The 22,629-nt window shown below is 46.1% G+C and overlaps 1 protein-coding gene across 3 annotated transcripts in view; it reads left to right on the top strand.

Moving 5' to 3' along the window:
* The window catches only part of thsd7ba (thrombospondin, type I, domain containing 7Ba), a 134,661-nt gene that overhangs the window by 99,344 nt on the left and 12,688 nt on the right, over window positions 1-22,629 (top strand). For 2 of the 3 annotated variants that reach the window (XM_042084243.1, XM_042084242.1), the window contains exons 14-20: window positions 5,724-5,915; window positions 9,646-9,912; window positions 10,250-10,428; window positions 18,303-18,308; window positions 20,561-20,694; window positions 20,980-21,133; window positions 22,294-22,435. In XM_042084243.1, coding sequence (XP_041940177.1) covers window positions 5,724-5,915; window positions 9,646-9,912; window positions 10,250-10,428; window positions 18,303-18,308; window positions 20,561-20,694; window positions 20,980-21,133; window positions 22,294-22,435 — 1,074 coding nt within the window. The remainder of the gene's footprint in view (window positions 1-5,723; window positions 5,916-9,645; window positions 9,913-10,249; window positions 10,429-18,302; window positions 18,309-20,560; window positions 20,695-20,979; window positions 21,134-22,293; window positions 22,436-22,629) is intronic. The other variant, XM_042084244.1, reaches the window with a different exon arrangement.

Below are 22,629 nucleotides of genomic sequence, written 5' to 3'. Positions count from 1 at the left end.
ACAAGAGAAATGGCTGTGCTGGCCTCAAGTTCACGGCAGCAACAAAGTGACTTCCAATTAGAGGGCTGTTAATGTTGTTGCGAGCTCTTTATGCATATTTGAGTAACTCCTCTCCTACACACACAACAGAGCACACCACACACCAATGCTTAGACACTCTCTGACCTATAAAGCTCCTTGAGAAACAACATAAATATAGACTGTTTTTCAGTGAAGTTAATGGTTGAATCTACACTCCCTCAGAATCATTTAGGAACCCAAGGTCGTAATTGGAACATTTCAGCCCAGAACAAAGCAAAACAGATTTCCGTATAAATCCAAAACCCAGGCAGTACACTCAAATAAATCACATGCTCCAAAGTTACAGGCTCAGTTTCAGTGACCCTGTTTTTTTCTGTTCCTCGGTGGCTCTGTGCATTGCTGACCTGAACAGCATACATTTTTAAACATATACAAAGAATTAATCAGACCATTAAAAATGACTGCAAGTATGCTGACTAGTTTGACTGTCTCATTAACATATTTAGTAATTTGTGTGACATATTGGAGAAGCACAGTCAAATGTGGCATTTCATTAGGTGGCATTATGCCAAATATGAGTGTAGTCATTAAAAATAATGAAGTGATGCATCACAATTTTCGCAGGTGTTTTGTTTTCCCAAAGACAACCTTTTTGAAGCCCAAATGTCCATGTGATTCCAACTAAATAATGAGTGCAGAACAACAGCGAGGGGAATAGGGGTAGTGTGTGGCGGGAGCGATTGAAATCACAATCTCGTCGCTGTTATAATATTATAGCCAAACATGACAGCGAGACCAATGCTAAGCGGCATCGGCCTTAATAGGCCGCTACAGCGGAGGCAGCGCATGACTGGACACGTGACGGGCACCTAGCTCTGCAGCTGCCTCCGTTCTGCCATCAAGGGCTCAGATAAAGCTCTTCATTTGGACTTTGACATCGACTTGTACGCATCCTATTGCTATCAAGGTTTTTGGCTCACAAGGTAAGGTGCAAGCTAGCCCCAGCCATAATCACCCTCCTGCTAGTGTTTAAACACTACATGCGGGCTCTGGCCTTCTCCAGTGGCTGGTAATGGAGAACTACATCCAGAGGGCTGTTGGAATCCCCTGGAGATGATGTTAATGACTTTCCTACCTTGGATCTCAAGGTTATAAACATTGATTGAAGGTGGTTAATTTTTTCTCTATTCTCTATTTTTCTCCCCGATGCCCTTGTCGTGGGTGTCTTACTTTTTGATATGTAGGCCTACCGACTCGGTTTTTCGCACAGTGATTCTTCAGACGAGGACTGAAAAATGATTTCAGGCGTAGCTTTAAGGTTTCATTAGGACAATGCCAGTGCCCCATCATAGATCATTTGTCAGACGCGACCCCATGGAATTTTCTATCAAGTACCTTTCATACCCTGATGAATTTCACAGCTTGCGCTTTACCTCTGAAATGCATATGCTGTTAAGATCTGAAGACCCAGTTTACTCCGTTACCAGTTTGATAAAAAAAATTAATTACAGCATGCTAGCTTTCTAAAGCAAAGCGTGTGTTTTTTATTTATGTCAGATGAAACTGTATTTTAGTGGCAGTGAACATGAATTGTGCAGTCATGAAATGTATGTAGTGTTTTGAAACAATGTAGTTGTCAATAGGTATATAGAATAGCAGAGTAGGAGAAAATATAGAGGACTTTATAGTTTCACTAATGTTACAATTTGGCCACATTCTCACAATTTCACCTGGCTTGCTTGCAAGTATATGTCTATGGAACAAACAAAGAGACTGGATAGATTGGATCTAAAAGCTTCTATTTTCTGCGTTGTTCAAAAGTAGCACTCAACTGCATGTTGGTATTTTTATCCTTGAAGAGTGTCAGGTGTAGCTCCCTAAGGTAATCTCCATAATGATGTGTGTACAGAACCTTTCTCTTTAGTTACCGATATATATTTCCATTCTCTTATTATTCTTAATCTTAATGTCATCATCACAGTCTGGCTGACTGTCAACAGATGTCTTGACTACCTGACCTTGCCCTGACACTTTGCTTAACCGTAGGCTACGTACACACCGCCGCCGACTTGAGCTGCAAAAAATACATGAAGTCATTCACTTTCAATGGAAGCTGGCTTCTTTCAGCTGCAAGAAGCGGCAAATCCGTCGGCATCGCGTTCTGAGCGTCTTCAGTGACTTGAGCGACAAGCAGAAAGTTGAAATTTGGTCAACTTTATGCTATTGGCTATGACGTGGTTCAGCGGCAAACGACAAGCAATGTAGAATGCTACCACGTCAGAGCAAAAGCTTCCCCGTACTTTTTGACAAGCGTCCTTGACAGGGTGGCCAGAGCTTCTTTTGCAACTCAAGTTGGCGGCGATGTGTACGTACAGTTAGCATTATACATACGTACATATGCATAAATCACAGTATTCCAGTTATGCATACAGTATAATGTTCCTTCTAGAAAACAAAAACAAAAACCTTGTTTTTGCCATGATTATATTACTGATGATAGATAGCACTGTTCTACTGCATTACGGAATATGTGATCGAAATACCTCCTACAGTAAATATTTTTCAGCCTGATTGTCTTTTGGCGTTGTCCCAGCATATTCCGAGGTGTGGCTGCATTGTTTTAATTTGACTGAACCAACAATCAGGTGTGACGATGCCTAGCAGAGTAGTCTAACAGTTCTCTCTGCAAGCAAGATGCAAATTAACGAGTAAGAGAAAGTCTTGCTGTGTTGAAAGGACTTGCTTTATCAGCACAGCAGAGAATAAACAGCAGAGTGAGATGGAGAGGCACTAAATTGCACTCAATGAACCAGCGAGAGTGGCACCTCAGCAGAAGTTGGTGGGAGTGCAAAAATCCATCTCCTCAAAACAATGGCATACCTGTGAATCAGAGAAACCCTGCTGCCACCTTGGAGGTGTGCGAGAATGTGACCCCTTAACACACTGCGGTAGTCAATTATGCATAATCCACCTGCAGCAGCGCTGTTTGTGTCCAAATTAACCATCCACACCTTAAACAAACTGAATTGTAAATCGTTGTGAGAAGAGTAGAAGGAGAAGACAAAAGATGTAAACACATATGTTCCATCTTGGAAAAAATGTAGTGATTACATATGCTGGAGTGTGAAATCTAAGGGGCCTGTGGTATTAGTTGTCTGACATCACATGTGTTGAGGTCAGTAGTGCTTGATTGACTGAGCTAATGGCCACTGAGAATTCAGCTGCCTTGCATCTCTGAGATTTTAGTCCTCTAACGGACACAGATGTAGCAGATAAAGATAAAGGTTTTTGAGTGATCAAAGCCAAAAAGAGAGACAACAGACATCTGGTGTGATGAAAAATGTAAACACTCACACACCAATTTATTAAATTCCCTCGAGAGAATTTGTCCAGGGCTTTGACCGCATTGTCTAAAATTGAGCTTCAAACGGCATCGTGCAACGTGTTTTATTTAATCGCGGTCTAATCTGAGAGAGGGATTGAATAAGGGTAAGGTGAGAAACCGACTTAACAAATTCTTTTCATTCCTTCCTGGCCCAGTAGATTTAATGAGAATTGAAAAGCCCAGAGGAAGAAGTTTGACAAGCTCTTTGAAAAGGGGAAAAGTTCCTCTGCTATGTCCTTTTGTGCAGTCAGCAAACATTGTCACCTTTGTAAGTAACTACATTATTAAAGATGATCCCTGTCATAAGCTGAGATAAGAATAAAATGTTAACGATTTGAAAGGAAGATAATATAAAAGCAAGTGCTGCTGAAGGGAAGGGAAGAGGAAATAATTGTGCTAAAAATGGGTAGACCTCCATTCTGAATCAGAATGTCACCACTGTCAACCTTCCCTAGGTAAGGGCACCGCCACAAAAAAAAAAGAACAGAAAAAGCTAGAGCGAGTGACAAAAAAAATGCCAAGAAGTGTGACTGTGAAATGAATTCACTGGGGTAAAAATGAGCTAATTCCATTTGGCATTTCAGAATTCAAATATACTGTAGATGTACTGTACAGTACATGCATACATCTTCTAGATATGCACAGCTCACACATTGCAGATAGCACATTCATTGATACATCTTATAGAAACCATACTCAACAGATAGTATTTTGGTTTTACATATACAAACAGAGATTCTTCTGACAAAAAAAGTTTGTAAAGCAAAGTTAAATGCCGCAAGGTGTATTGAATCAATGATGTGCACCAGAGTGATAGGGTGCTCTGTGATGCAAAATCCATCGATCACTGCAACTGTGGATCCCCACATTGCACTAGTAGTTGTGAGGAGAACCTAGCCAATTGATCAGAGGGCAGAATTTAAAAGTCAAATCGCGATCAATAAAATGTGTTACAGGCATGTTTGTAGATCAATGGGCTCCTCAAAGACATCAGGGGGGTCATGTCCAAAGAGAAAAAAACAACCCTGTCCTCGAGGGAAGGTAGAGCCCAAAAATGGATTTTAATCTTTTAAAAATGGCAGCTAAACAGTGTACTGTAGTAATACTAACAACACCTGCACAGTGTGAAATCCTCCTGCCTAAACTCACACTTAATTTATATTATAATTCCTGGTGTCCGAGTCACAAACGAGAGGAAATTAGACTATTGCTGCAGGCTGTGGTGCGAGCAGTTCCCTGTTGGACAGTATGTGTTAGATTCAAGCGGTGATTGCTGCCTGTCTAATTTGAGGTGAGCTATCATGAAAGGGCTATTGGATATTGGTACTGTGATCACAGCAAGGAACCTTCGTTAAATTTTGTGGTGTGCAATGTGCATGCAGCGTATTTCTCAACTATTTATTTATTTGTATTTTTTTTAAACAATTGCTGCCTTTTTATTTGATTATCTTTAGAGATATCTGTATGTACTTAGACAGCATTCTGCCCTTTCCCATTGCCCTTCAAGTAAAGAGCTTTTTTACTGGCAGCTCACTGAAGTCAAGAGGGCAGAGCCAGAGTCTTATTTCCCATTCCCTAAGATAGGAGTCTTGATGGGGAGACTTACATGGTTGAGTGGCATGTCAAAACATGTCATCATTTAAGGTGAAGTGGCAAAATCTCTGGATATAACTGAAGCCCTCTGCTCTGCCGCGTGAGAGTGAGAACATATTGGCTGGTGGGTGGCATGGATGCATCACTCTCCTGAAAAATGTAACAAGCACATCCACATTTGCCAAGCGTATAATTTACTTGCTCTTAGCAAGAGGCTGGGTGTGGGGTGGGGTTGGGGGAGCATTGGGGTAGTATTTCAAAAGGCAAAGAGGAATCTCGAGCCAGCAGTGAAAAGGAAAACAAGTCGGCAATAACGCCTTTTACTGCACCAGCTCTGATCTAACAGCCCTCACAAAAACCGAACAAGCCACTTGCTGGGTTGAGGGGGGGATGGAGCAAATAGCCGCCAGGTTGAAAGTTACAGCACCTCCGTTCTTACGGTTTTTTTTTGTCTTCTTTTTTTCTTTCTGTGATGCTGTTGGGGAGGGAAGCTGATTTTCCGGGGATCAGCCCGGCCTGAAGATCTGAGCATGTGTAAACAGCCTGTGGTGTAGGACTGCTGCGGCGCTTTCATAAAGACCCACTGAGCGTAATGCGCAATGGGGTGTTTTGTTTGGCCGGGAGGGAGGTTGTGTGTGTCGTGTGTGTGTGTGTGTTGTTGTGTGCGCTTGAACTGGGCCGTGTAATCCGGATGACACCCCTCACACCTGTGCCTGTCCCACAGGGGTGAGCTGTGTGGGTGAGGACGAGGAGCCGGCGGCCATCGGCGACTGCCTGCTCTGGGCCGGCGCCATGCCCCAGCGCTTCAGGCCCTGCTGGGAGCCCTGCAAGGACGACTGTGCCTTCAGCGCCTGGTCCAAGTTCTCCGAGTGCACGGGCTGCGGCGGCCTGCGCAGCCGCAAGCGCTCCCTCACCGGTGAGTAGTCGTAGCCAACCAAACTCGTAGCTTTTCCTCTCTCTGTTTACCGACTCTTGTCCCTAGGGTCCCCGACACATTTTGGAGAGCCGGTGCATGCCAGTGTGAGGCTCCAGTAGGTGGTAAAATCAGTGGCTTATAGAAGGTGTGTCACGAAGGCCACTCCTGGGTTTTATTTGATCCTTTTGGAACAGTTCAATTCCATTTCACAATTCCCAAACAAGGCTCTGCTGCAGTCACAGTAGTACATGTAGTGTAGTGTTTATTCGCACACAGACAGGACCATAGAGGAGACCATAGACACAAACACTCACAAACACACACACACACATACATACATACACACACACCTACACATACACACACACACACACACACCTACATACACACCTACACACACAAACATACATACACACACCGTCCAAGCTCCTGGGCAAACTTGTGGGAGTATTGACATAAGGTCAAACGTGCCTATATTATCCTTCTCAGGGATGAGCTGTTGGCTGTCTTCATTCTCTCGAGCCCCCACTCCACATTCTCCCTCCATCAGGTTTAAAGCAGGTCCCCAGGAATCACTGTAATCCCTTTATTTGAATGGAAATGACAGAGCCTTTTGGCTGAATTACATGGTGTGGAGCTGCGCTGGGGCAGATATTGTACCATTTGTCCTCATAAATTTGTGATCTGTTGCCTTTAGGCTTTCGCAAATTTCCCCTGCCTTCATCCATAATGCTCTTCATTTAGAGTGTAAATTAGCCCACCGTGTTTGGTGGAGTCTACCGAGCATATGCAATATCCTCACATTTGCTCTGCTCTCTCAGTTCATTTCTCCCTCTCGGTGAACCAGAAAGGCTCAGATGTTGCCCCTTTGCACAATCGCCGATGAGCAATGAATAAATTGACCGGGCCACGTCCTTAAAAATGCATATAGAAGAAAACACAAAGATTTGTGTGGTGACATTCTGTGCACTTTTTTTTCAGCTTTTTTTCAACTTTTTTTTACGTTTCCACTGAGTATTACAGGTTTTGCCAGCTACCCCCCTAGGTGTCACCTAGAATCATCATCATATCGACATGTCAACTAACAAGTACCTGGTATTAATCGCAAAATGGAAAACTCAACCTGCTGTGTTCTATTCTCACCGTTATAATTCATGTAAAGCAGCTTCGATTTTCAGTACCCACCAGAGAAAAGATGGGGAGGGGATGTGCTTTTGATGAGAGGCCAGACGAAAGGCGAAGGTGGACTAAAAATGGATGCACAGGGTTACCTAAGGGAAGGGACAGAAGAGTCTGTCTAAGCGAAAGGGACAGACGAAGCAGCCGAAGAGAGCCCTTTAAGTGGACTACAGGGAGAGCTTATGGTGAGAGCGCATGGGGGAGCCACGGGGGCTGCTGGCAGAAGGCCGTTTCATTAACCAGCTCGCTTACCTCCCCCCGTCTGAGCGAATAGCTCATCCCTTATGCAGAAGCTGAAGGCCCTTTTCCCACCAAGACAGACCTTTCCATATTCAAAGATTGCCCGCTGTGAACAATTTCAAAACCAGATTAGAAAGCTGTCTTCGAGGGATTGACTAGGGGTTTTGTTATTAGACCAAGAGGAAAAAAAGCAGGACTCACATCTTGATTGCTTTTCATTAACAGCCCAGTCTAAAATATTTTTAGCTTAATCCTCTGCACTGCTCTGAAGACCACAGCCACCACACAAAGAACAGGAAAAAAAACACAGCTCTATGCTAACACATGGCAAGCTGCATAGCATTTAGAGCAAATGCTATTAGGAACTATGAAAATGTGCAAACTGGGGGGGGGGGGGTGGATCCAACACAGCATCTTTAACCATATGCATCATATCAAGCAGGTGTAGAGTCGAGAGGTTTCATCAATTATCTAAAGGCACCAGGGTAGCGAGAGCGAGCCTTTGTTTGTGTGTGTGTGTGTGTGTGTGTGTGTGTGTGTGTTCATATCAGTGTGCAAGCTTGCACTCACGCAGAGGTGAGCAAACAGATTGTGGCTGGGGCTACTGCACGCTGACAGCGTTTCGGTGGAGCCAGGTCTGTTTTGGCGACGGAGCCGGCGGCGAGCAGCAGAAACAGATGGTGGCTGCTGGAGAAGCGTCAGAAAGGCGCAGGACACCCATGGACGCGCGGCGAGAGCGCGAGCTCGGAACGGCAGCGCAGGTGGAGGACGCTGCAGCAGCACAGTAACTTAAGCGAAACCTGCTCCCTTCCCTTTCACCATCTGGCCTGGACGAAATAGAACTTTTTTCTTGTTCTTGGTTTTTTTTCCCTTTCCAATGAGGCTCCAACAGTAGAAGCATCCCCCCTTTCTTCTGTGTGTGTGTGTGTGTGTGTGTGTGTGTGTGTGTGTGTGTGTTTGTGCGTGCGCTTATGTGTGTGTACACTTCTGTGTGTGTGGGTATGTGTGCGTTTGTGTGTTTGTTTATGTGGGGGTTGATGTGCTCTCCAGAGTAACTTTCCTCCCAGCCCCCCCCCCCCCTCTCTCTCTCTCTCTTTCTCTCTCTCTTTCTCTTTCTCTCTCTCTCTCTCTCTCTCTCTCTCTCGCTCTCTCTCTCTCACTAGCTCCAGTCCACCCGAATGACTCATCCATAAGCATACTGTAGGCTTAGCAGGAGTAAAGCCATATCTCAGGAATGTGTCATCCATGTGCCACCGGCTGCATGTCATATTTGTTCAGTTTCTTGGGGTGGGGGTAGGCCCTGCAGCGCTTTGACAGAATAAGTTCCCTCCAGCCCACTCTCCCGCTGACAGCAGTGGAGTGGTGACTCGCAGGTGTCAGAAGCGTTTGGCGCAGTGTGTGCTTGCCGGCTGACGGGGGCCACATTGCTGTTGGCCTCCTCGCTGACCACATGATGGACAGGGTGTCAAGAGATGTGCACGCTCCTCATCATCATCCACCGATCAGGTCTCATTTCCTCTTGCCTCAGCACCTCGCCTCCCATCTCAACACCACATTAACACTTGGCAGACCTAACACACCAAATTAACACTTGGCAAACCTAACACACTAATTGCGACTGTGTCACAAAATGAAGTGAGAGGCACTTCACTGAAATCCATTTCATGGTGGAAGAAATAAATCTTCCTCTTGTTAGCGAAATGAGATTTAAGATGTGTGTGTGTGTGTCTGTCTGTCTGTCTGTCTGTCTGCCTGCCTGGCTGCCCACCAGTGTGTGTGTGTGTGTGTGTGTGCGCAGTTTGAAATATGAAGTGATTACTTTTGCCTCTAGCTGTCCACTGGCCCAGGTCATGGCCGTGACTCAGAGGGCAGTAATGAGGGAGAAATACAAAGTGGCAGACAGACAGAAACCGAGCGCCGTCTCCTGCAAATGTCTTGCAAGATGTGATCTCATCTGGGCAAAAAAATCAGTTTGCTCATCAGATTTACCCTGAAGCGTCCCTTGTCACAGTCTGCTGAAAATAGGGCATGAAGCTATCCCAGGGGAAACTTGTAATAATATTTGACAACTCTCTAAAGTCAGTTGGCTGAGCCATGTCATTTAAATAGAACCAGTATTTAAAGGAACAAAATTATGTCCTGTCCTGTGCCTCTGGTGTGGCGATTCATGAGCTGTAACACCCCAGCCTAACCTAAGACAATCTTCATTTATTTATTCCTTTATTTATTTATTTATTTGTTTGTTTGTTTGTTTGTGACAAAAACCTTGACGGTGAGCAGGAAAATAAAAAAGAGTTTTACCCTTCTGCAGGCCGGAGTAGGAAGAGGCCCCGCTGCCAGAGAGAGGACCTCTACCCGCTGGCCGAGACCGAGGAGTGCCCCTGCGACGCCCTCTTGTCGCAGCCCTACGGCAATTGGTCGTCCTGCATCCTGCCGGAGATGGCGACAGCCGGCTCCCGTCACGGCTGGCAGGCCCGCCGCGACGCCAAGGAGTGTGGCCAGGGCCTCCGCTTCCGAGCCGTGGCCTGCATGGATCAGAGCGACCACCTGGTCAGCCCGGATCTGTGCAGCGAGTCAGGTAGGTCCGCGTCACCCTCACACAGGCACAACCCTCCTCCTCCTCCCCCTCCTCCTCCTCTGCCGCCATCCTCCCACTTCCACTCTTTTTACCATCAGCTGCCAGACCGCATTGCCGCTGGGAGGCAAGTCATTAGTCAAAGTAGCGCTCTCCCCTCGGGCTCACCGTGTCACTGTAAATGAGATGGAGGTCTCGGCACGGAGGCCAGCCCCATGTAACCTCCCCCCACCCCCACACCGACGTGATTAGTCGAGGCTGCATGATCCCGGCTGCAGCCTCGGCTCTGATCAAGGGCACGTGCTTAATCCCCCCCCCCCCCCCGTCCTCTCCCCCACAGGCTTCGTGGAGGAGGTGTGCCACATCCCGTGCCCGCTGGACTGCAAGCTCAGCGACTGGTCGCCCTGGTCCCCCTGCAGCACCTCCTGCGGCAGCGGGCTGAAGGTCAGGTCCAAGTGGCTACGGGAGAAGCCCTTCAACGGCGGCCGGCCTTGCCCCAAGCTGGACCTGAAGAATCAGGTGAGGTGTTCTGGCTGGCGCCGGCCAGACTGATGGTGCAGTTTAATGAGAGCAGAGCCATTAAACGTGACAAGGAAAGGTCTCAAGCACTGTGTTAATGACCTCCTCATATATTCTTTGTGCAAAAAATAAATGTAAAAGGGGGGGTTCGGTGGTAAAGGAATTATGATAATGATGAAAATTATGATAATAATGGAATAATGCTAGTGATGTAACTTAATTGTTTCCTGATTAATTATGACATTACACATATCCCAACACGTACTCGGTTATTAGCCATGTGGAGAGAAGTGATGGTTAACAGTAAGCACAGTAAGAACGCAAGTTTCTGACCAATATTCTGCCTCCTTTTCACTCCAGCGGTTGTCACTTCATTATGTGCAGGGCAATGTGAAAAATGCCCCTCAGTCGTGGCGCGGAGTCTAAACAAACCAGATCCCAGTGTTGTGAGTAGTTTGGTATTGTTCAGTAAATTGAGTCATTCTTGGCTATGTGGAGTTCGTCAGGTTCCCAGAAAGCACTAATGAGGGAAGTGTGTAATTATAGTAGCTGCACAATGGTTTATGGATTCCTAAGTCATTGTGCCTGCACTAATGCCAGAGAGTGGAGGCGCGAAGGCCAGGTTTCTGTCACCACTCGCATCTTGTTTACCACACAAAAGTTTGTAACTGGCAGTTAGATTTAATTTTGAGCCAAGATGATTATAATACAAATGGACACCATGTGCGACAGAGAGCGTGTGTAGTGTAGTGCAACATTGGATTCATTATTTGTGGTAATTACCTCTAATAAGGCCATTGCCATTACTTTCCCATGGACATCTATTTGATGCGTAAGCTATGCTTCTGTTTACACAAGTTGCATCCAGCTGGTGAGAGTTGACAAGATGCGCTGAGAGTTGAAATTTGCAGAGAGCCTATCAACAGAGTTGGTGGGAGTTGATGGGGACTTGATGAGAACTGGTGGAATTGGTGCGTGGCAATAGCTCTCCCCACCCACACCAGCTCCTATGATGTTTGATTTTCTCAGCAGTGAAAGCCAATTATTTGAGCTATTGTGACCATGCCGGGACTACCAGCTTAGAACTTGAAGTTCAGTTTATCTGCATAGAATGTCTATGATCTCCAGTAAGCACTGCAAACGTCTTTCTTTGAAATAGCCAAACGAGGTACACAACCTTATAATTTGCACCCCCCACTGTTTTATATACTGACATATATACATACTGAGGTACTTGTAACCATAGTTACAGTTTTGAAAGTGCATCCCTATTAAGTCATTATGGTAATCAGCTGGAGTAAATCATAATTGGCCATATCAGTACTCTGTTTTCATTCATGTTTTATTTAATTATTTAGTGAATCGAGTCTTGACGTTCAGTTACTGCCCAAAGACCTTCTTTAGAATCCACACGGGACATCTCCACATCAGGTGTTGCTCCAGAGGGGAGGGCAGGTAGGACAGGTGGCAACCTTTGCTCCAACAGACACAAACTTTTATTCGTCTCCCAGAGTATTTGTGACAGTTTGTTCCCCAAAGGGTTCATGGTTTAAAGAGGAAAATTGTATTCTAAATGTGGTGTGTATGCTTGACTGACTTTTAAAGGACACAGCGGTCTGCAGAGGTCGCTATGCAGATGAGGCCTGGCTGCGTGAAAAACATTTAAATGCGTTCTTCTGGAGCTTTGTGTACAGATGGTTAAGTGCCCGCTAACAAGCTTCATGTGCCCTCTGCTGAGCTGCCCACTAATAGTCTGCCACCCAAATCAGAGTTTTGACTACAATAATGGCCCTTCTAATCCTTAAAGGGGGAGATGAGCACTCATCGTTAATTTTGCGGCTGGCCATATTGGGCCTTTCACATGTGATGCACACAGCTGTCCAAGTGGTATTAGAGTGATGGAGTGCCGGGTGGGCAAGAAAGGGCAGGGATTGGTGGAATCTCCCTGCGCTGCTGTCTGCCGGGCTCCCCACAGACAGGAGGGGAAATGGACTGTTGCGTTCACCCGGCCACCTGTTAGGGGTCTCAGCTGGCCGTGCCCTTTTCACAAGAGCAGAAGATTAGAACGCGGCCAGAGAGTGAAATCCACTAAACGAACAGTGCTCCACTATGTGCCCTAGTTGTGCAGCCCAATAGGGCACTTGCTGGGGGTGGGGGTCAAAAAAGACAGCTTTAATATAGCGTGACGGTCAATGATTTCAGGTGTTGAGCAGTCGCATCCACTATACGCTCAGTATTATTGTCAGGTAGTTCTGCTCGGCTTTTTGTAAACAGAGGCTCTTCTCTTCCAGGCATCCCTATTGACTCCCCAGAGAGAGCTTCCGCTACCGCTGAGGAGTCAGAGAGCATGAGAGCACTCTGCCTTCATTGTTTATTTATAACGGAAAAGCATTAACAGATTGGAGTGGTGTGTCACAACCAGCCAATTGTCTCCACCTTAATTTAGCACAATAAACAGCTGTTCTTGTTCCGCTGAACCTTGTTTTTTTTCACCTCAGATATCTGCATATTCTTCATTTTGAGCATTTTTTATTATCTGACTGAGGACGTGTTTTCCGTAGCCAAGTAGACACCGATCTGGCCGCCTAGGCTGATCCCATTCCATTGTCAGATGGAATATGTTTAGCTTCTGCAGATATCTGAATGGCTTTGAATGCTGCAGCTGACTCTCATTTGCTGCTGCTGCTGCTGAATTTGTTGCTGACGCTGAACACCTGGCCTCCACCTGCATCTCGACCTGATGCAATTAGGCCACAGTTCCACTCCCTCAGCAAACGTCTCCTCACGCTGCCCGCTACACACCAACAATTCGTATTCTTAACGTTTCCTTGCCTCCTATGTGCCAATTAGGTGGGTGGTCAAGGACCTGGTAAATAATTCTGGGAAAGCAACCAATAATGCTCCATATCGTTAAGACTTGGCTTGTTTTCAAATGATGGGAATGTGTGGTTTTGACACACTGCCGGACAGCCGGTTTTGACATATAAACACATTAAACAGACATTACCACAATGGTTATGTAACTTTTATCATTTTCACTTTCACATTCATGACATTTCTCGATTTTATCTTCCTTTCACATTTGGATGGAAAATAAAAGATGCTACAGTATGCCTAGATCCGGTGCACAAATGTGTAATCCATGTGTTGGAAAAGTGTATAGTCTTATTCATGAGAGATCCATCCATGAGCTGGCAGCAAAATGAGACTCCGTAAATGGAAGACATTTCATTTCCTGCATGAAAATTTCCAACAGTGATTCTCTGACCTCATGGGGTAAAAATAAAGACAAAGTGAGGTTGCTATTTCCGCGGGTTGCAGCAGATATTGTCCTCCTCCCCAAAGCCTCGCCGGTTTCGGCTGCAGTTAGATGCGCAATTCCTCATTCAGCGCCTGGGGCCATGGGCACCACTCTGGCCCTGTCGTGTGGCGTGCACTTCCTCTTGCCCACATTCGGTGCCTCATGCCATATGGCAGCCATCACACACAGACACCGAAGTGGACCAGGCTGGTACCGTTGGAGACTAGGCTTGCCCGGACTGCATAATTTAACAGGCTCCATAAATCTTTACTCAGGAGCCAATTGTGCTCAATAAAAAAGGACTCCGTCATTTAAAGTCCTTCATTACAGCATCGGAGCTCCTCACAAAGCAACTCAAGACCTCTCTGGAGAGAGAGTGTACACAAGCACTATTTTTAACATTGGAAGTTGTTAAGTAGATAGATAGATAGATAGATAGATAGATAGATAGATAGATACTTTATTGATCCCCAGGGGTTCAGGGGTATGTCTAAGTCTGCAATCAAGCAAACCTTTAGAGCTGTTGTGCAGTTGATGGTGATAATTTCATCACAGCATTCCACTCCATAAATTTTATGATGTTTTAGTGGTGAGAACTGAAGTACTGGAACTCCCAAAACAAGTGATTCATTGTCATTTCATGCAGATGACTAGGCCTGTGTGGCCATTTTTATGGGCCATTGTTGTGCATGCAAGTTAAATATTTTTTCATGGCAAAGTGAAAGGGTGGGCTTTGCCTCTATATCTTGGTATTTTATTATCCATTGTTCATATCTTCTTTCTTTTGCTTCACTATTCGTTGACAAAGTGCTTAGGAGCCGGGCAGCGGTTGGGTGGAACTCAACTCAGGAGGGGTGGTCGAGGTTAAACAGGGGTTGACATTTTCCTAATATGAAAAAAAAAAAGAAAAACACGTTAGGGAAAAAAAACAAGAGGTAAGCGAAGGCAGCAGAAAGCAGCAGCAGGGCCGGCATGAGTGCAACTTGTTGTTGTTGTTGTTGTTGTGTTCCCCTTCTCTATAATTGGTGGCGGGCTTAGCTCACTCAAATGACCAAGTGTGCCGTGGCGGATGAATGCGTCCCTGCCAGGCTGTCCGTGCGGCAGTGGCGCTGCCGCTCTGCCCTCGGCCCAGAAACAATAACGTCTCGTTTTATTGAATGCAGCAAAATCAATATGTTTTCCATTTATGCTTCTCGGGGTTTTGATCTGCCATTTCCAAGTACGGATTTGTGGGGGGTGGAGAGGACTGGAGCTGGGTGGATGGGGTGGATGGAGGGGGATGGAGGGGGATATGCACTGACTGAGTAGGTGAATGAGATGTTATGCTTTGATGCCCCCTGTCAGATTGTTGACTGTTTGATTTGTTGTGGGGAGGAAACGTGCTTGCGGAGAGATGGCGAGATTGATGTTTTGATTTGGGCTAAAGCTCTTTTTCATTAACGAGCGACCCTCAGCGGCTTTCGCCGAGCACTCCAGTAGCGGCGAATTTGTCTGTGGCGGGTGGATTTGCTATTCATCTGCTGCACCCAATTTAGCTTTTCAACTGTGATTAGTCATATTGCGCACCAGAGAGCATCTCTCTCATGTTAAAGCATGTAGGAGGAGGGAAGAGAGAGAGGCAACCTCAGCCCGAACCCCCTCCAGCGTCCTCACACCTCCACGTTCATTAGAGTCGACGTACCTCGCTGAAATCAGAAATGGGAGGGAGGGAGGGGATGGATTTTGTTTGTTCACTATGGTTAAGACCAGCGCACCACCAGGAACCCATAGACATTCTGGAAGCGTTTGTGTGCCGAAACGGAGCCATTCTCGGTGATTACAATCCTGAAAGAAAGGCGGGCGGAGCATCAGTCAGTTTTTGTGTCATTGGTAATTTTCCCCCCTGCCCATTAAATTATGTGGAAGTAGGACTTTTTTTTACACAAAAGATCCTTTTGTCAGAAATTCTGCACAGCCTGGTAGTACTTACACCTTCATAATATGCTCAATAAGCGTTATAATGGCCCTTTATGTAAAGCCGTATAGGGAATTAAAGTGTCTGGATTACCCCTCTTTATGGGCTCTAAAAAGCACAGCACTTTTCGGCAGGAATCATTTAAATTACAGAAGCTGGCTGCTGCTGCTCCGCTGCACTGGCTCTGTTGTGTGTGACAGAGGCAGGCGTGATTCAAGGGCAGGATGCATACGTGTGGGTTTCATTCCTTGCCCACACAGCCGCCGAGGAAAGGTGTCCATCTTTCATTTCGACCTCGGCCGCAAAATATGCAGATTGTTCAGACAGTCCCTGGTGGCGGGGTGAAGCTCAATCTTCTTTTGGAGGCACTCCAGGTTTGTCAAAGTCCTTCAGTTGCCCAGATGGCCCGGCGCCGTTTAGCTCCGCTGCAAAGGTTAGCCGTGGTTTCATCAACTAATTAGAATAACAAAACAGCGAGGGAGCCAAGGAGGAATAATAAGTGTCCACTCGTCATCTGACGGCGATGGAATCCCCCTCTCGCTTTTTTTTAGAAGAAAGGAAAAAAGGTCATCTCTGTGCTTTTGAGATCTAATTTTAACCATAAACTTAATGGAGATTGCCCTTCGAAGAGAGCACTGCTCACAGGCCCTTTACATGATGAGGGCAGGAATTTTCTAGCTCTGATACAATTCAGCCCCCAAGGTCCTACATGAGAGTCTCTCCGTTTTTTAATAAGTGTCTCTGAAGATTATTTGCTTCACTCAATTTCAAATAGTAAACATTGCCTGCAATGGTTTGAAGAGCGGTTACTTTACCTCGAGCCTCGCCAGGAGGAGAATTATTTCAGAATTTTCAAAGGAGCTTTCTCAGGCATTCAGCTGCCATATCCGTCTCGTACAGGGCTGTAACTTGCCATTGCGGTTCGCTGTTGAAGAGTGTGATGATTGTGTACTTTGCCTCTGCAGTGACACGACCGCGGTTCCATCTGTCTGCTCTCTCACATGAGCTGCATTCTCTGCCTGACAGTTGACTGTACAAAGACTCTCCTCCTTTTAGAGTCGCTGCTATTGTCCAGGCTTGGCAATGCTGTGCATTTCTGTCATTCTTTCAATGATGATATTGAAAGCAACATATTATGTCACCTCAAAATGACAGCATGGAGCAGTCTGTCAGAATCAGTCCAGTTTGGGCGTAAGTATCATTGGTGTATGAGATTCATATATCTGCTTGGTATGTTGGTAAGACAAACGGATATCTCAGCTCTCCACCCACACAGACTTCAATCTGGCTTTACATGCATAATTAGTGACACAGATATTCGTGCAACGCCATGTAAAGTCCATCATGGGAAAGTCATTCATCTTTAGGAAGTTGCTCTGCAGCACAATTGTTTTCCATCCTGTCCAGAGGCCAGGCGACAGTAATGGGCCAATCTGTTTGAAGTTTGAGTCAGTGTGCGACACTTAAAGAGATTTATGGAGCGCAGGCGTGCCTGTGAGGCTTACCATCCGAGTGTCTGTCTCCTTCCAATGAAAAGCCCTCAAGTATGTAGCTTGGATGTGTTTGTGCGACATTGTGTATGATTGTGTGCGTGCACATGTGTATGTGTGTGTTTGTGTGCATGCGTATGTCTGAAAGAGAGGAAGAGAGAGAGAGAAATGATGAGAGTCAGTGTATCTCTATCCTTAGCATGCAGAGTTAAGCATGTGGGGAAAGCTTGCCTTCCATATAATTGTGTGATGGCTTGTCTGATGCTGCTACAGAAAAATGAAGAAAAATGAGCAGTTTTATTTGGTTTGCTTGATACAATTGTCAATTGTTATTATATTTTGTGTCTACATGTATACTCTCTGTAGACATCAGGCCATAGTGTATTCATAGGTATTCAGTTATACCTTTTATTCTATACATTCTCCCATAATGTCAGATGTTTACACTCACTTATAATTGAGTGGGGAGGAACAACTACTGTAATAAAAGATCAGTGAAAAGTACATCAGGATGATCAAGCTAGTATGCAGGGACCCTTATATAGCATCGTGTGACACCTTCATGAGATCTACATCAGAGTTGACAAACACAAAGACGGTTTCATCAACACTGCATTGCGCCTCATAGATGTAAATGTCAACACGTCACAAAACAGGCATCCCTCATCATATGCTGCATTGCCACTCATTTTTGCATCTATGAGGGCCTATAGCGTGCTTGTGCTTCATGTAAATCAAAGCGCACAGAGCCGTTCTATTGCTCCACTGTAGGAACCTGCCCGGAGAATAGAACTGATTGCTATTGGAATTCCAGGTCTAGCTTCAGCTCTTGGGCTCCTCAGTCAATCCCATCTGCAGCCAATCACAATCTCCCCCCCTCCATCCCCATTATTCTTGTAATGAGGCACGAATGACCCGGCCTGAGCAGCCGATCTTAAGCACTTCATCATCTGATGCGTAATTTATAAACGCCGAGGCTCAGTGACAGGTTTTTTTTTTTTTTTTTTTTTTTTTTGAGAGGGGCCGAGAGGCAACGTGCACCCCAACTAATGGCTCTATCATTTCTCTTCTCTCTTCCTCTCTCTCTCTCTTTGCCTGACATGCATTGCTAACACGGACATCTTCAAAGGCTCAGGTCAGTGCTACTCGTTCTGTGTTTATACTCTGTGCTTTCAGTTACACTTACACTGACACCCCCCCCCCCCCACACACACACACACACACCCACAAACACACACACACACACACACACACACACACACACACACTACCCCACTTACAGTGAAAAGGGGCCCCCACAGGGGCTGCCCGGCAACACACGTTGATTTGACCAGAGAGCGTACCAGAGGCACTGAAAACTGAACGCCAAGCTCTTCGCAGCGACGGCAGCGGCGGGTCCACCTCCATCTCATCCGCCGCCCAACCCCTACCCCCCTGGCGCTGACATTTGCCAGGGAAACGGGGGGACTTCATTAGTCGTGCAAATTGTCAGCAAACCTTTGGAGAGGGAGCTCACAGGAGCTGACCCAGTGCTATTTTGTTTGATTTGTCTTTACAGTGCACTTAAATTGAAAGTGACATTAAGAGTCAGACGGAGACAAAGAGAGGGAGAAAGATGGAGATGATAGGAAGAGGGAAGAGAACGCCTGGCTCTCTCTGTTCCATGTAGAGAGCCTAGGGTCATTTTTACACTTTTGATGAAAACAGATGTAGTCAGTAGCTTGTTATTGTTCCCAGTTTAAAAAATAAAAAATTTAAAAAAAATAAAAAAAAATAAAAAAAAATAAAAAAAACACTTAGTTATTGGATTTGAATGGTAATAGTGAATGTAGTTATCTATCGTATTACTGTCAAAGAAAAAAAAAAAAGAAACGTTCAAAGGGAAGCGTATTGTATCTGTGAGTGTTCCTTTGGGTTGTGCCTGTACTTAAGGAATGAATAGTAGACCACTGAGCCTGATGAAATGTGGCATCCGGGACAAAAAGAGATATCTTTTCCCCATTCTCCAGCTCTGATCAGGCTCCAGTGATTTTACTCTTTGAGACTAAAGACTGTAAAACCACTCTGGCTTCTTTTTAAAGCTTCCTCCTGCATTTAGTCCATTTCATACATCAGCACCCCATTTTATATCCTCCATCGCCTTTGATGGGCCATAAATAGGTAGACATTATGATGATTTCAATGGGGAGGCACCCGCCTCAATGGGAAGGGCAGTTTGCCTGGTCTGCACAGGCAGGCAGGCAGGCAGCATGGCTGGCTTACGAGTTGAGAGGGCTCAGGCGTGTTCTCTGGTATGTGCCATATGCAGCTGCAGGGCCAGATGGGAGCTGATGAGTAGGAATAAGCAGCGCCTACAGACCCCATGGGGATGTTAATGGTGAGCGACGATTCTCGTCCCGATCGAATCCTCCCGAGTCCATTCCTCAGCAGAGGAACGTTTGCAAATAAATATGTGCATTATGCCGGCAGTGATTAGTATGTATTTGTTTCTGCACGTATTAGGAGTTTGATTTATGTTCCTTCTTCTGTGCAGCTGATGTTGATGCAGCATGTTAATGCTTCACTCCATACCCTGAAAAAAAAAGAGAAAAAGATAGTCTTTTTTGGGGAAGATGAATCAGCATCTATGATGTGGGTACGTGCACTCCCTTAACAAGCAAACGAGTGCAAGTGGTTTCACTCGATCACTGGCTATCTGTCGCAGGGGTGGGTTGAGCCACAAGAACAGTACCAGTGTATGAAAGTCGTTTAAAAAAGCCATGTAAGCCTCTGTCTGTATGTTTACAATAAGGGAGTTGAATATTGAGGATGAGTCTGCTATAAGCCTCTCCTCAAACACGACACGCTGAGAAGTGGCTCCAGTTTCCACCCAGCCTTCTTCATAGGCCTGGGGTGATCAATATGTTCCCTCAAGACATCTACTACATAAGCTGGCTAAGTGTACTGTTTTTTTTTTCGCCCAGCCATTTTTAATTAAAGCTTAAACCTAGTGAGATATCTGAAGCCCATATACAGTAGCAGTTCTCTCTCTGCCAGTGTACACAAACCAGCCTACGCACCCCTTTCTGTGGAGTACAGTAGTAAACATGTGCACCTGCTGGGTATATTGTCTTTTTTCACGTGTGGTGTGTGTGTGTATGCGTGTGATTGTGTGTGCGATTGTGTGTGTGTGTGTGTGTGCTTGTGTGATTGTGTGTGTGCGTGTGATTGTTTGTGTCTGTGTGCGCGTGCGTGCGTGTGGGTGTGCGGTTGTGTGTCTGTGTGCGTGCTTGTGTGCATGCATGCTGTTGTTGTTGGTACAACTCCACTCTTCTCACGGTCCTGCTGTATGTCCCCTCTGTGTGTGTGTGTGTGTGTGTGTGTGTGTGTGTGTGTGCCTGTCCGTAGGTGTATGAGGCTGTGCCGTGTCACAGCGAGTGCAGTGACTACGTGTGGATCACCGAGGCCTGGTCAGTCTGCACCATCAACGCCGTGGACGAGCTCCCAGCCTGCGGAGAGGGGGTGCAGAGCCGCAAGATCAGGTAAACAGAGGGAGGAGGTGTGGGGCGCTACACCATCTCAGCATCTCCCCCAGGGCATGGCAGCATTGACGTCTAGCCTTTAATCTCTCTTCCTCTCATTTCCTCCCTCCCCCTTTCTGTCAACATCTCTCTCCTTCCTTCCTTCCTCTCTGTCTCCTTCTCTTTTCTGTTTGGCCCCTCTCCCACTCCTTCCTTCCCTTTTTCCCTCCACCCCTTTTTCTCTCTCTCTCTCTCTCTTTCTCTCTTTCTCTCTCCCTCTCTCTCCTCCTCCTCTCACTCCGGTAGATGTGTGGAGCGCGGGAGCGAAGGCTACGGCACCAGCGTGAACGACACCCTGTGCGATGCGGAGGAGATGCCCTTCCGAGCGCGGACCTGCATCCTGCCCTGCGCGGGCGAATGCGTGATGTCACACTGGGGCCCGTGGAGCGAGTGCCCCACGGTAGGACCCCCTCTCTTCCTCCCTGACAGCGTCAGCGGAACAGACACCCCTGCCGGCAGGGCCGCATACGCTCTCGCTGGAGACAGTCAGAGAGGCGGCTCGCCTCAGTGCACGCTGTGGTCTGAGTTTCATTTTTCACAATCGCCACAGTGGCACCGCTGAATTAGAAAGCAGGTTTCCCCCTAAAGAGATAACATGTCAGCACTGCAAATGACTCCGTAATAATAATAATGCATTTGGTATGCTAATTAATGTTGTGCGTGGGGGGGGGGGGGGGGGGAATGAGTGCTTTTTTTTTTTTTTTAAAAGAGTTTCTGTTGTCCAAAGCCAGTTTGTTGAATGTGAAACACTCCGCAGTTCGCAAACAGGTGATTACAAACAAACACTGGCTTGTTTGGTGGTGCCCAGCCATCAGAAACAAGTTGAATATTGCAAACCACTGAAGCGTAATTGGTTTTGTTTCCCATCCCAAATATTATTAGAGCATAGAGCCGTTGCTGCATAGCGATCTCAGTTACGGCGTGTTCCGAGCGCTGTTCCCTTTTGTAATTGTGTTCAGCTCACATGAGCACATACAAAAATTCCGATACTGAGCTTTGTTAATTAGCTCTGGTTATAGATAATAGTCATTAGCACCCAGAACTACGTGGGTGCACGTTCACGCGGCTTCGGATGATTGGTGCTCCCGTTAGCGATGAGAGCGCAGCTGATCAGTGGACCCATTGTCGTGGCCAGTTAGCCATCTAAATGATACTCATTACGCCATGACAGTGATGGAGATGCAGATTGGCTTATCGCCCGCCGTGCTGTCCCAGAAGCTTTGATGAGTAAACAGATCCTCACACAAACACACACACACACACACACACTGCAGTTAACTAGAGACTATGGTAAACAGCAGGTTCCTAAACACACCCTGTTGGAGGCAGCATCCACCGACTCTTTAAACAGTTTCCATCTTCACCCGTTTGAAAGATAGAATGTAGAGTGGTTTGAGATCACAGCTGGACTGTATGGTAAGCCTGAAAGCAAGGCAAGTGTCCTAGATAAGCAGTGGAAATGTGTTTTCTCTTCGAAGACCTTTTGTCTTCCTAAATGAATGTTTCAGTGCATTATTCTGCATTATTTACTTGGTCATTTTGTTTTGGGCTTTCTTGCAGCCATGTGACCAGGACACAATGAGGAAGAGGACGAGGCACATACTTCGTCCCCCTGCGTCCGACCAGACATGCCCGGAGGATGAGCAGACCGAGCCATGTGTCCTCAATGCCACATGTTTCACCTACCAATACAACGTCTCAAGTGTGTCTCTCTCTCTCCAACTCTCTATCTTTATTTCTTTCTTTATTTCTTCCTTTCTGGCTCTCTCTCTCCCTCTCTATCTCTCCTTCCTTCCCTGCAACTTCCCCCCACTGTGAGGGCTGTCTGCATTGCATCTACAGCAGCATTGGAAACAGGCAGAGATCAGACAGAGATGAAAGGAGTCTTATAAATAA

Source organism: Alosa sapidissima, chromosome 2 (genome assembly GCF_018492685.1).
Source record: "Alosa sapidissima isolate fAloSap1 chromosome 2, fAloSap1.pri, whole genome shotgun sequence".
In the NCBI taxonomy this organism is placed as follows: domain Eukaryota; kingdom Metazoa; phylum Chordata; class Actinopteri; order Clupeiformes; family Clupeidae; genus Alosa; species Alosa sapidissima.
The sequence above is the reverse complement of the archived record's forward strand: the minus strand, read 5'-3'. Positions and strand labels throughout refer to the sequence as shown.